The 12,678-nt window shown below is 39.1% G+C and overlaps 1 protein-coding gene and 1 non-coding gene across 3 annotated transcripts in view; both read right to left on the minus strand.

Annotated features, from left to right (window-relative positions):
* Positions 1–451: 451 nt before the first annotated feature.
* CCAR1 (cell division cycle and apoptosis regulator 1) overlaps positions 452–12,678 on the minus strand; it is a 33,303-nt gene continuing 21,076 nt past the window's right edge. For both annotated transcript variants that reach the window (XM_056849296.1, XM_056849295.1), the window contains exons 12-24: positions 11,980–12,146; positions 11,080–11,290; positions 10,171–10,254; positions 9,653–9,838; positions 8,879–9,070; positions 7,991–8,224; positions 7,406–7,517; positions 6,948–7,030; positions 5,161–5,307; positions 4,475–4,595; positions 3,894–4,079; positions 1,994–2,199; positions 452–983 (exon numbers count right to left, since the gene is read on the minus strand). In XM_056849296.1, the coding sequence (XP_056705274.1) occupies positions 924–983; positions 1,994–2,199; positions 3,894–4,079; positions 4,475–4,595; positions 5,161–5,307; positions 6,948–7,030; positions 7,406–7,517; positions 7,991–8,224; positions 8,879–9,070; positions 9,653–9,838; positions 10,171–10,254; positions 11,080–11,290; positions 11,980–12,146 (1,989 nt within the window). In that variant the 3' untranslated portion in view covers positions 452–923. The remainder of the gene's footprint in view (positions 984–1,993; positions 2,200–3,893; positions 4,080–4,474; positions 4,596–5,160; positions 5,308–6,947; positions 7,031–7,405; positions 7,518–7,990; positions 8,225–8,878; positions 9,071–9,652; positions 9,839–10,170; positions 10,255–11,079; positions 11,291–11,979; positions 12,147–12,678) is intronic.
* Positions 12,332–12,393, minus strand: LOC130478496 (small nucleolar RNA SNORD98). The gene has a single exon (XR_008933357.1). It is a non-coding gene; the product is annotated as a small nucleolar RNA SNORD98 (small nucleolar RNA).

The following is a 12,678-nucleotide window of genomic DNA, read 5'->3' on the forward strand; positions in this document are numbered from 1 at the left end:
AGTGATCAGGTGTGAAAAATCCAGATCTGAGTGATATTCAAACTTATACCTTCGGCCAACAATGGCAGATATTTTCTTATAAAAAAACCCATAAATTTTAATAACAGGTAAAATTTCTCATTGTATGGCTCTTGATAAAGCTGACAATTTAATGAAAGCCAATATAAAACAAACAGCAATTTCTCCACATTATACTGACATCTACTGGGCTGGCAGGTAAATACATTTTAATACACCAGTTTTTTTTTTAAACCAAGGGAATAGATTAATGAAGGGACATTTCAAGGAATACAAAATAGTAAAAGTCTTGTTTTCATATAAATCGCAGCTTACCAGAATTTAAGTTCCTCAATATTTTTTTCCTTAAAAACTGAATTACTGTGCATCAAAACAGTAATATGAGCAGCATAGGACAGGAAAATCATGATTTAAAAGGGAAAAAACTGGGACATTTGAGGTTTTCTTTAAAAATCTTTACTTGCAAAATTAAGCAGCATGCAGTGATTTATATCTGAATTTTAAAAGTCTAATTAGACTGAAATAAAAACCTAAGAATGGCATTTCTATAAATAATGGAAAATTGCTTCTACTACATTTTAAAGGAAAACATTTGGTAATTAAATACTTGCTACTTCCCATTAAGTTGATCAACTTTATTAGCGTTCAAACTATAACAAAGTTTACCCTAAAACATTTTGCAATGCAAAATTAATTTTCACTCAAGGAGTGTCTAACAAACCGACAGCTATGAATTACAAGCAATCCTTGGAAGCAGGCTCACACATTTATAAAACTTTATACATCCTTGCTTAGACTAAGGTATTTATACTACTGAAATTAAACATGCATCACTTTCATACACTCCAGTTTTCATGATTTATATTACATTATGTAACACCCTTATTTTTACTGCAGCAAGTTCGTCATACACTTGCTCCATTCTCTTTGGATTTTTGATCTTTATCTTCATTCTTCACAATATCCTGTCAGAAAGAGGAACAAGACAACAAGGTAAAGGTTGCAACAGCTGATCTGTAAAAGTCCTAAAGGCGGCCCCCACCCCCAAAAGAAAAACTGCTTTAAGTCACGTGGGAACAGTAGGTACTCTCTCTCGCCCGCCTGAACACCAGTGACTAGCGCTCCAGGACCATTGCTTTCCCCCCAGTATTGGCTGCTGAATTGTGACATCAGAAGACTACTATACTTTGGACACCACTTAAACTGAGCACGTGAATGCATAAGTGAACCTTATTTCAACTGCCATCCTGTTTCCTCCTTGCTAACAGTCAGAGAGTGGTAGATGCTATTCCATTAGAGGTCATGGTCTACGAATACTAAGCTTGTTAGTTTACTGGGTCAGGAACCAAACTCATTCTACCTATAAATACTCTATGTATATACTGACAGTTTAGTTGGGGTTGGTGAATGAACTAACTAATACTACTTTTATAGTATTCTATGGCTGTACAGGATAACCTCTATTGTGTTTTCTTTCAACTTCTGAGCAAACAATCTTTATTCTGCTTTATTTGTATTGAAAACTATTCTAATCTCCCTACCACTACACACACACACACTTATGGAGGCTTGCCATTACAAAGGCCAAGAACCCTGGAGTTTATGTTCTAATGACTTCACTATTCAAGAATCAGTCAGACAAGTATCTTACTTGCTTATGGTAACAACACAAGCATGAACACCTTTCTGAAGATGCTTAAGGCTTTTAGTGAATGCTGTGTGAAGCAAAGGCCTGAAGTTGAGTTCAGTCACAATAGTTTCCCATTACCTGATCAGCTAGATTTTGTATCATCTAATTTGTTTCAGGGCCAAATCCTGTCTTTAAGTTAACGGCAAAAGTTTCACCAGTCTTCATGTTTCTAGATTGCTGTTTTAAGGTGCCAACTAAAAAGAAGTTAGAAGTACTTGCCCCCTTTATCTTCCAACACTTTATTTTACAACTGGTATCACAGGTCAAGAGTTGCATCCTTCTAACCTTTTTAAGAACGGTGTGTATTTCATCCATAACTGTAGCCAAATTTTTGATTGTCTTATTCAGCTGCCCTTCAAACTGCAAATTCATCTCTTCCGATGCCTTCAGATTCTCTTGTAGCTGGCTAATGTCCTTTTTTACTTCTTTAAGTTCTGAAGACAAGCTTTTATTCACATTCTCCCAATTCAGTATAGTCTTTTCATCATCATCTAAAAAACCCAACAATTTTACAGTCACTAAATCTCTTTCTGTATTCTTTCAAGTATCAGAGCCAAACTATTAAAAGGGTGTTTCAGAAGTTAGCCATGTCGGTCTGCAGTAGAACAGTCAGATTTGAGTCCAGTAGCTCCTTAGAGACCAAGAAGATTTTCAGGGTATGAGCTTTGGAGAGTCAAAAGTCCCTGTGTCAGACTGATGAAGGGAGCTTTGACTCTCCAAAGCTCATACCCTGAAAATCTTCTTGGTCTCTAAGGAGCTACTGGACTCAAATCTAACTGTCACAAGGGTGGCATCTCTGGTGCTGCATGCACAGCGGACCTAGGAGTTACAGAACAGAGATAGTGACACTGGAATTATACCCTCTTGATTAAGGTCTGCAATGCAAGACTAGAAATCTCAGCAAGTTCAGACGGGTTTCAGAAGGTGATGCGGGTGAGGGCAGAGGTCTGCTCTGCGGCATTAATGCTACCAGGTTCCCTCAGGGTCCCAATTCTGTCTTTCATGCCATCTAGCAGGTATATAAAACTGCTGGATGAGATCGTGTGGAGATCTGGAATAAGATAAAACCAATATGCAAATAATACCCAATGCTATTTCTCCTTTTCGTCTGGATCAGGCAACGTAGCGGACCTCCTAAACAGGCACATAGAATGTACAAGCAAGTGCCGCTAAAATAAAGCTTAACCAAGAAAAGGCTGAGGTGTTGGGTTAAGTGACTACTCATCCCATAGTTGTAGCATTTCCCTCTTCTGCTGCTGCTTTTTGCTTTAAACACATTCCAAGTGGATGACTCAAGAAATCAACATGGGTCCCCTCTCCCCTTCCTTCTTTCACCCCTCCATTACTCCCATGCTCATTTCCCCAATGTTGTAAGCAAGCTTCAGTTGCTACGGCAACACAAAATCTTGAAAGATCACGTTGTGAGTTGCTGGATGCCACTTTGGGTTACTGTAGTAGCCCTGCACAACTAAACATGTTTGTGTCTCTTTCTTCTGCCATGGGTGCACATCCACAAAGAACCATGTTGCTCTTGGCCCATCACCATGTGTCCACCTGATGCCTGGCCACTGTGCTGCATTGCGAGGCCATATGGGCACGACAGCAGCAGGGAGGATAAAGAACCCAAAATGGCACCCAAAGTCCTGCTGGAGTTCTGCTGCTATTCTCGTGGCCTTTCCAATGTACCCCAGGAACAACCCCCCTTCAAGGTTTTTTCCCTACAACTGGGAATCAACATATTTTTCAATTTATGCTTTGTAAGCCTCAGTGGCAGCTTTTAAAAGCTGTATTTGGCAGGGTAGGCATTTAAAAAATGAAAAATAAGTATATTTTATATTATTTCAATAGATGCATTAACTCATTCTCCTTTAACGGTCATGTGTGCTTTTAAACAAGGCTTTCGGTGACATTCTGCACTTTAAAGTAGATGCACAGACACTCATACACCCATTGTTGCTGCTTCTGCACCAAGTCCAAAGCCTCCGCAAAATACCACTCCCAGTAGATACCAGAATGATTAGACATCCAAAATGCATTATCTCATTGTCTGATGAACAAAAACAATAGTTTTTAAAACTCACAGGAAAATAGGAGCACTTTCCTTCATTGACTCATAGCTACAAAAGCTGGACTCCCCATTTTTTTGTTTATGATTCATCTTTCTTGTTTTATCAAGCAATCCCACCTGTTTTTTCTTCTAGCGACTGAAGCTTCTGTTCCATTTCAGCCCGTGCTTTTTCACACTTCTCTAGTTTTTGTAAGAGACTTCCTACATCCACCATAGCTCCATGATACACAATGAGACCAACATTTTCTTCTGATCCTTTTGATTCTTGTTTTATAGCCAGAGATGGCAGCAGGAGTCTGTTTCCTACAGGAGGTTAAGAAAACACTGCCAGAACACACTCAATTGGTAGAGGAAGCATCTAACCTCTTCCACATTTCCCCCTAGAAGGCCTGATTTTTCACATATCCAAATATGTCTAGCCCCCCACCAACATAGAAGGAAAGTATGTTGTATAATGTCCCCAAAGAGATTTTAGATAGTCCATGGTGTTTACCACTTCAGCAGAACATATAAAATATTTCCTATGTATTCTACCATCTCTAAGTGCACGATATACCCTGAATGTGAGACAGTGAGTGCTTCAAAGATTAGATGCTGTTTAATTGGCAGTGGAACACATTTTCCCTGCCACCCACCCTCTTTACAAAGAGCCAGTGATCTTCATCAAGTGCCTTTTGCAACTAACAACGTTATGTTACCCAGAATGTCTTCCTGTGGAGTTTCCACCTCTTCTGGATTTTCTTCATCTTTAGATGTATCTGTCAGTTTTCTATAAAAGCAAGATTCACGGACAACTACCTTATTAAGTAGTTTCTTGACCTGAAACAATGCAAGAGATCAGGTACCATCAGCACTTTGAGCAACACAAAGAATTGTCATGTGCAAGTTACTTTAGAGGATGAATAGGGCTGCCTCTCAAGGTCTGCCTGAGGCAGCAATGAATTAACAAAGCCAGAGAATTCATCAATAATAAATGCTGCAACATATTTTATATTATGAAAATATAATATAAATTAGAACACGAAGATGCTTACAAACTTTCTGCAGCATTAAGAATAACTGTACTTGGGGATTTTAAATCCAAATGCATGAAGACTGATAATTTTAACTATATTTTTACCAAATCCAATATATGATCTCCCTTACCTAGACACAGAACACAGATATATAAATAATGACTCCAGAAGGTTATTCTTAGTCAGATAAAGGGATACACAGAAAGCCATGAAGTTTCTCGTCATTATAGACAGAAAATCAAGGGATGTTACATTTCAGTTGCATGCAGTTGAATTTGGAACTGTACTAAGCAGAACATCCAAAAGTTAACTTGAAAACCCCACCTTCCCACAAGGCTTACCATTACACAACCGTGTAAGATACAGACCTGAGCACGGGAGAGATGCAGTCCGAGTGTGTACAGAATTTCCTCCAAGTCCTTTTCTAGGAGGTACCCACAGTGGCATTGATCAAAATAAACGAAAGCCATCAGAAGATCTCTGTTAACAGTTATCATCTGAGTTTTGTCTTTCTCCTACAGCAGAATACATTTCATGCCAAGTTAAGGCAGTTTTTACTATTGGCAATTGCTATATTCAAGAGCAAAATAACTGCCCCGATGCAGATGATGGAAGCAGCGAAATGGGGCCACCCACAAATAAGGTCTGGGTAACTACATATTCAGGGGCATGTCCAAATATGCAGAAAAATATGACTTAGTTCATCTATGAAGAACAAACCCTTAAAACAATGTGAAGGCTGAAAATGCTCCAGAAAGGGCATAATGATGGGAGAGGCAAATGAGTGTTAAAGGAAATTATTCAAATGTAGTGTCCATAGGTCATTACATAAATTAACCAAACATAGAAAAAACACAATAAAGGAGCTGAAGACAACTGAAAATGCTCCAGAAGGGTCGGAATGTTGTAAGCAGCCAAATATCAATTAAACGAAAGGGGGATGGAGGACCCTGGTTCAAGCCCCTGAAGCCTTCGAAAACCTTGAAGCTGACATTTGTCCTCAACTGATTTTTTAAAATACATGTAGGATCTTTGCTAAACACAACCCTTAACAGAAACGCTTTGAAGCTAAATCTGTCATCTTGTTCCCAGCTTTTAAAGTAAGGCTTCCTTTCTCTGTCTAATTAGCTAAATTCAAGAGAAGTGCTAAGAAAATTTAATCCCTCTGAAGCCAACCAGGCGGATCCAGCAATTCATCAATGGAAGGTTACTTAATTCTCCTCCCCCAGCAGACCCTGGGGAAGCTGCTCCTCCTGGGTTTGTGGGGCATAAGAACATAAGAAGATCCTTGCAGTACTAGACCAGTGGTCTATCTAGTCCAGCATCCAGTCTCACACAGTGGCCAACCAGTTCCTCTGGAGATTCAACAATTGGCCCAAGAGGCTGGGGCCTTCCCTGATGTTGCCTCCTGGCATTGGTATTCAGAGGTTTACTGCCTCTGGATGTGGAGCTTTTGTTTAGCCAGCATGACTAGTAGCTGCTGATAGACCTAATCTCCATCAATCTGTCTAATCCTCTTTTAAAGCCTGTGGTCATCACTACTTCCTCTGGTAGCAAATTCCACATTTTATCACGTGTTGCGTAAAGAAGCATTTCCTTTTGTCCATCCTGAGTCTATTGTGCATTAACTTCACTGGATGCCCTCAAGTTTTAGTATTTTGAGAGAGAGGCAATTTCCCCCCTCCTCCATTCAGCCCCCTCCACCCATTCGGCTATTGTTCCATTTAGGCCCCGCAAACCTGGGTATCAACTTTCCTGGGGTCTGAAGAAACTACTGTGGGAGGGGAAAGTGGGATCTTTCAGTGAGCAGACCACTGGATCCAACCCCCTGAAATTAAACTGTCATCAATGCAATCAAACTCAGTTTGACGATATCACACCAAAAATCTATTCAGTCTTTTCCAGATATGTAACTGGTGTACCCTGGTCATGGTTTGATTCAAATACTTTATCCTATGAATGCTGTGTGATTGATAACTTATTATACATAGAAACTATAAAATCTTCTAGCTAGGTATTACAGATACCAGCAGAGAAAAGATGTTACAGGCACACTAGTGTCTGGCTCAAACTAAGCTTTTCTCTATAGTCTGAAGAAGGCATATTTGGTAAGCTGGCCTTTCAGCTTCATCACTAACTGATAAGTACTAAGTACCTTATCCTTAGAAGCCCGCTCTTTGCAGTGCCGGTTTCCCTCTCTTCTGTCATCTCGTCGGCTCATTTCCTCATCATCCCTATCTATGGAAACAGAAGTTACTTCCAATATATTCATAGCACTACAGCTTCATTGCAAGTACCTTTTAATGAAGAAATGCGTTTCTCTATGAGATTTAAGGGCTTCTATTTTTCAACTTAAAGAGGGAAGGCAAAACAACAGGCAGGAGGAAGATTAGTTGTTTAGTAGACCACTGTGGTACCTCATTTAGCAATAATGAAAATCAGACAGGTTGGATTTTCACACTGAAAACACAAGGCATATTACCCAACTGGTTAAACATATCAATCTAATTGCCACAAAAACATAAAGAGTAATTGACCGTTTACAATTTTACCCAGGGAGAACAAGTATTTGCATCTGGGCACTTTTAATTAAAATAATCATCCCCAGTATACCATCATCATCATCTTCAGCATCTTCAGCTTCCATTGGATCATATTCATCCTGGTTATTGTCATCTTCCATTTCATCTTCATCTTTGGAATCATCTTTCCTCTTATCTTCCCTCTGTAATTAATTCTCAAATATTAGCGAAGTCCAGGGATTAGCAGCATTAATTTAAAAAGACTCCGAAAACCATTTTTCAGGTCAAGGTAGTCATTTGGGAACTGGGTTGGAAAAGGTTCTGGAACAAACCAGGTATTTGGAGCTCGGCAGGGACTTTTGCTTGTAGAAGGTGATCAAAGGGACTAAGTTATCTTGCCCCAAATGTCCACATATGGGCCATACTTAAAATACAGGAATGAACGGCCAAGAAAAAAGACATTCCTGTTTGACAAACAGTACACATTTTTCATTAACTGATTTTAAAGACTTGAAATCTTTAAAAGGAAAAAATCCATTATGGAATTCCTATTAAAAGCTATGACTATTTTAATATTAAAGAATGAAATGTAGGGTTTTTTTTAAAAAAAGGTACTCCCTGTCCCGCAGCTGCTCTTAATCTAGAGAGACTGATTGTTGGTAAACCAGCCACTGACCTTCCTGTCGTCTCGCTCATCCTTTTTCTCTTTCTCATCTCCAGATTTTATTCTTTTAGGCTTTGGATCATCATTTTCATCCTCTCTGTCTTCCTTTTTCTCTTTTTTCTCATCCTTTTTGTTCTTTTTATCTTTTTTATCTTCCTTGTCCGGAAGAGACAATAGTGACTTGTAGATTCGGACACCAAAATCCCTTTGAAGCATTTCATTGAAGAGTTCGGCAAACAATGAAACCTGCACGAGGAACATTAAGCATGTCGGTAGCCCTAAGATCTCTAATTTGCAAGATATTTTACAACCTTTGTTTCTGCTCAAAAGCACACTAAGCAGACCACTATTAATTTCATATCGTAGATGGCAGAACTTAGTGGAAAAATAAGAATTTGCTGCAGGACATTCAGTGACTCAGTGGCAAAGTTCAACTCCGTTATTATGCAGATCCTATTTGGAAATCAATCACATGCAAAGACTTGGCAGATGAGGGAGCAGGTGACAGGCTTGAAGACCCAGGATACAGTACAGGGTAGGAGTCATGATTTCCACCTAACACAACAAATTATTGTACTGTTGTTGCCTCATCACAAAACAAATATATGAAATAGTTAAAAGCTCAAAAGAAAAAATGAAAGCACTCTTAAGAAAAATAAAATATTCCCTTTTTAAAAAGGATTCATGTCCACTAATATTCACACAAAGCGTAATTCTGCAAAAACAAAACAAAAAACTACTAAGAAATATGACCATTTAGCTAAATACTTGAAAAGACCAGTGAACTCCTCTTGCCAGAACATCTCTTTTCTTAAACTTACTAACATTAAGTTAGCCAGTGAAAAATAAAACAGTAAAGTGGACTTCAAAAATATTCAGGAAGTTATACAAAGACATTACCTCAAAGGAATGTTCTTTGTTATCCTCCAGTCTGTAATCCAAAAGAACACTAAGAGACATAATACTGCAGTCAAACTTTCCACTTTTTGCTGCCCAGTTAGGATGCACAATGATTGCGGGCTCATCAGGCAAGATGTATCGTCTCTCTCGGCGCTGGCGTTCCACTTCCTCTAAACGTTTCCTTTCTTCTTCCTAAACAGTTGGGAAGCCAGTTTTAAAGCAGGAACTTCAAATCCTTGCTGTGTGGAAACGCACAGGAAGATGATACCAAGGTTTCAGTCTAGGTATTTAAACACAAGTGCATCTTCCATAGTAGGCAGCTGCAAGGTTCTCTTCCAGAGAGGAGGAACACAAAAGCATCAGCGTACCTACAAGCTTGCCTTTTAGCTAAATATATCAAAGGATGCTGATGTTGCCAGAATTGAAGTCCCAAGGGTAGTACAGAAAGGTTGTGTGGTTAGGACAACCGGTTCCATAATTCTCCCTGGGGATCAGGCAACATGTGAGTGAGACCGAAAACTTCAGTTAACCCAGACTTGTGTTACTTTCATCCAGTGGAGTGAAACAGCCATTGGGAAAGCACACCTTACACCACTGTGATAATGTGTGATAATGTATGGCAATAATAACACATGATCATTGAAAAAATTAAATTTAAATAAAGGCTAAATCAAAGTTCACACCCCTCAAATAGTGAGCATTTCCTCTCATGCCCCTCTCTGAAGTTCAGCTTAACTACAATGTTTTGTAGACATAAATCTGCCAGACATCCACCTCTTTGTCATCTTCAGATTTTCTCTCTTCTTCCTCTTCATCTTCTTTTTCAGACTTCTCCAGTTCTTTCTGTTCTTCTTTTTGCTCCTCCACTTTCAGCTGCTTTGTTAGCCGGGCTATCAGCTGGGATTTCAGACCTTTTGAGCTAAGATTTCGACTTTCTAATTCCTTGCGTAGGTCATTAACCTAGTCGATAAAGTAGTATACAGTGGCTATTCAATGAATAATGATATATATATATTACTCAACAAAATTCTGAACTATATGGTTCAGGTACCCCTTTGTTAACTACTGAAATAACGATAGACAAAGTCATTAAAAATGCATCATTCATTTTCACCTAATAGTCTAATTTAATCAGTGACTGTCAAGGATTTCCCTTATGAAAACACAGTACAGTACATTTTTAAATTAAAAAGCTGGACCAGCTTTATAAAAATTAGCATGGTAATATTTGATCACATCCTTAAGCCTGTTATTTAAGCCTGTCTTCCTTAAGCCTTTCAAACAGTGGTTACCTTCATCGCCTTTGGATCAAGTTTAGACCAATGAGTAGGAGTAGAAATTTCTTTTGCTTCTCCATCATCCTTTTCCTCTTCATCCTAAACAATGAAATAAAGATACTGTCCTTTAGAAAGCTTAAATAATACATTTTTTTGGTCTTAAATTCTGCTGCTGATCTGGGCAAGGTCACAACTGTTTCATCAGACAGTCTTCTCCTAAAGTTGCCATTTCGACAAAGCCACAAGCACACAGTCTACTACTTTATAATGGATCACATTGCCTCTCATCAGCCAATAATAGTAATCTCTGTGAAACACAAAAGGGTGATAAACAACAACACAAAGGACGTCAGGGACACACAGACACTGCTGGTCACCTCTAACCACACAGTGTGTGATCTTCCCCAATTTTTCAAACCACCCAATACAGTCCTCATTTTGTTAAGACCTTTTACATGTATCAAGATGCCAATCAGCCACATAGCCTAAAAACTAGGTTATTTTAATGGCTTCTCTATTTCCAGTCACCATTAAAAAAACAGAAAAGGCTAACACATATGGGAGAAAACTTACAAGTTTTGTCAAATGGCAAAAATGCTGAAGACAACTTTTAAAACTGAATCTCACTCAACAACTGGTCCCAGATTCCAGCAACTAGTTCTAAGACTAGATGCACGATGATGCAGGCATCGAGTGCACGATTTAAGTCCACTTGTAGTATCAGCACACACTTTTAAGTTGGTACACTAGCCGCAACCAGATAACAAAAAGGATTCTACACTCCTGAAAGCTGGTTTACCAGTCATTGTTACCAGTTATGTTCCTCCTATGTATGTTTGTTGTGTAGCGTGTGGTGTGCGTTTTGTGCCTGTGTTCCTGCGCCTGTGAGAAGCAGAAATAGAAAAAGGGATTAGCGTTCAGTGCCTGTTCTCCATCAGCCTCCTTGCGTTCACCCTGAAGCTTCTCGGCCAGCTGCTGCTTGTATCCTCGGGAGAGGGTTTCCCACTCTGAGCGGGTGGGAAGGCAATGCCAAACATCCGGGAAAAATAAAACCACTGTCTCCACATGAGCTGGAACTGTACGCCCCTTGTGGGTCTCCTCAGGGCGATGGTAGCGAATCTCTGCAAAACGGTACCTGTTGCAAGGGAAGAAGCATGTTGGAAAAAAAATTCTACAACACATTTTTTAATAGAGCCTAGATCACTGCAGCACATCAAGTAAAGAAACTTTGCTGCGACAACCTGAATTTTTTTCTAAAGAAAAAAAAATGAAAGCCATATGTTCTCTTTTAAGAAACTCCTGCAATTCACTTCAATATCAGTAAGGAATGAATGAAATACTAACTGCTGAAAGCAGTGAACCGCACCCTTTGTATTGATGACTTAAAGAAAAGGCGGATCTTAATTTTTAGAGTTTAGTGCACAGCAGTGCTTCATTTTGCAAATTGTTCATTAAATATATTAAGTATTAAATCCACCAAGAGAAAATATGGCTGTCCGAAACATCTATTTATAAAACGAGAATAATGAAATGAAGTTCTCTTGACGATCTTCTCCAGCTATGCGTGAAATGAAAAATATTTTAACATATAAGCATTGCAAAATGTACACAATAGCATAATTTTAAACATTCGCTGTTCCTCAAACCTTTTGGCACCAAATCACATTTGCGTTGCCCAACAGGGTATCCCTCTGAGAAGTTTACCTGTATGACTACTGACTTCTGATAAAGAAAGGAAGGGGTTGGTTTGCCGCGCAACACTTTTGTGAGGATTTTAAACATGCTTTGATTTCTCCGGAATATTTTTGAGAGTATGATACTTACCACTGTGTGCAAACACTTAAGTCAATCCCTGTAAGGGCTCTGCAGCAACGAATAGCCGTTTTAATCAGCACAGACGGGTCCTTCTCCGGGTCAGGTCCATCGAGGGAGGGAGACCAATGCCCACCTATAGCCATGGCTTCGTCTTTACCTTTCATACCCACTAAAAACTAGACAAGAAAAGGCTGCTTAACATTTCCCTGCTTGGGGGAGGGGAAGGTTATCTGATTGGCAGAAACATTACCCAAAGCACTTAAATTATACACACCTCATTTCCCCCCCGCCCTTTTACAAAGAGATAAACTATGACAAGCAGTTAGCCTGAAATCTGCAAGTGAAAGTCTTACTCAAGAAAGAGTTCAGCTTCGTTTATCCACAGCACATTCAGTAATGGAATAGGTTTAAACATCATCACTCATTCTATTTTTGCAAGACTTCCATTAAAGCTCTGTAACTGTATTAGCACATGCAGCAAAATTGTAAAAGCTATTCGCAAAGGATGTAAAATATCCCATATGGTAAAAAATCAGACATATTAAATTATTTTCAAAGTTCCATGTAAATGTTGACAGACGCCTAGCAATTCAAACACACCTAGAGATATCACGGCAGCTTATTCAGTAACATTCTTCTCATTTCAACTGACTGAATTCTATTTAGTTTCTGAGTGTGCACTCACTTCACTGTTTTCTCAATACGATG

This window comes from Euleptes europaea, chromosome 5 (genome assembly GCF_029931775.1).
Source record: "Euleptes europaea isolate rEulEur1 chromosome 5, rEulEur1.hap1, whole genome shotgun sequence".
Classification (NCBI taxonomy): domain Eukaryota; kingdom Metazoa; phylum Chordata; class Lepidosauria; order Squamata; family Sphaerodactylidae; genus Euleptes; species Euleptes europaea.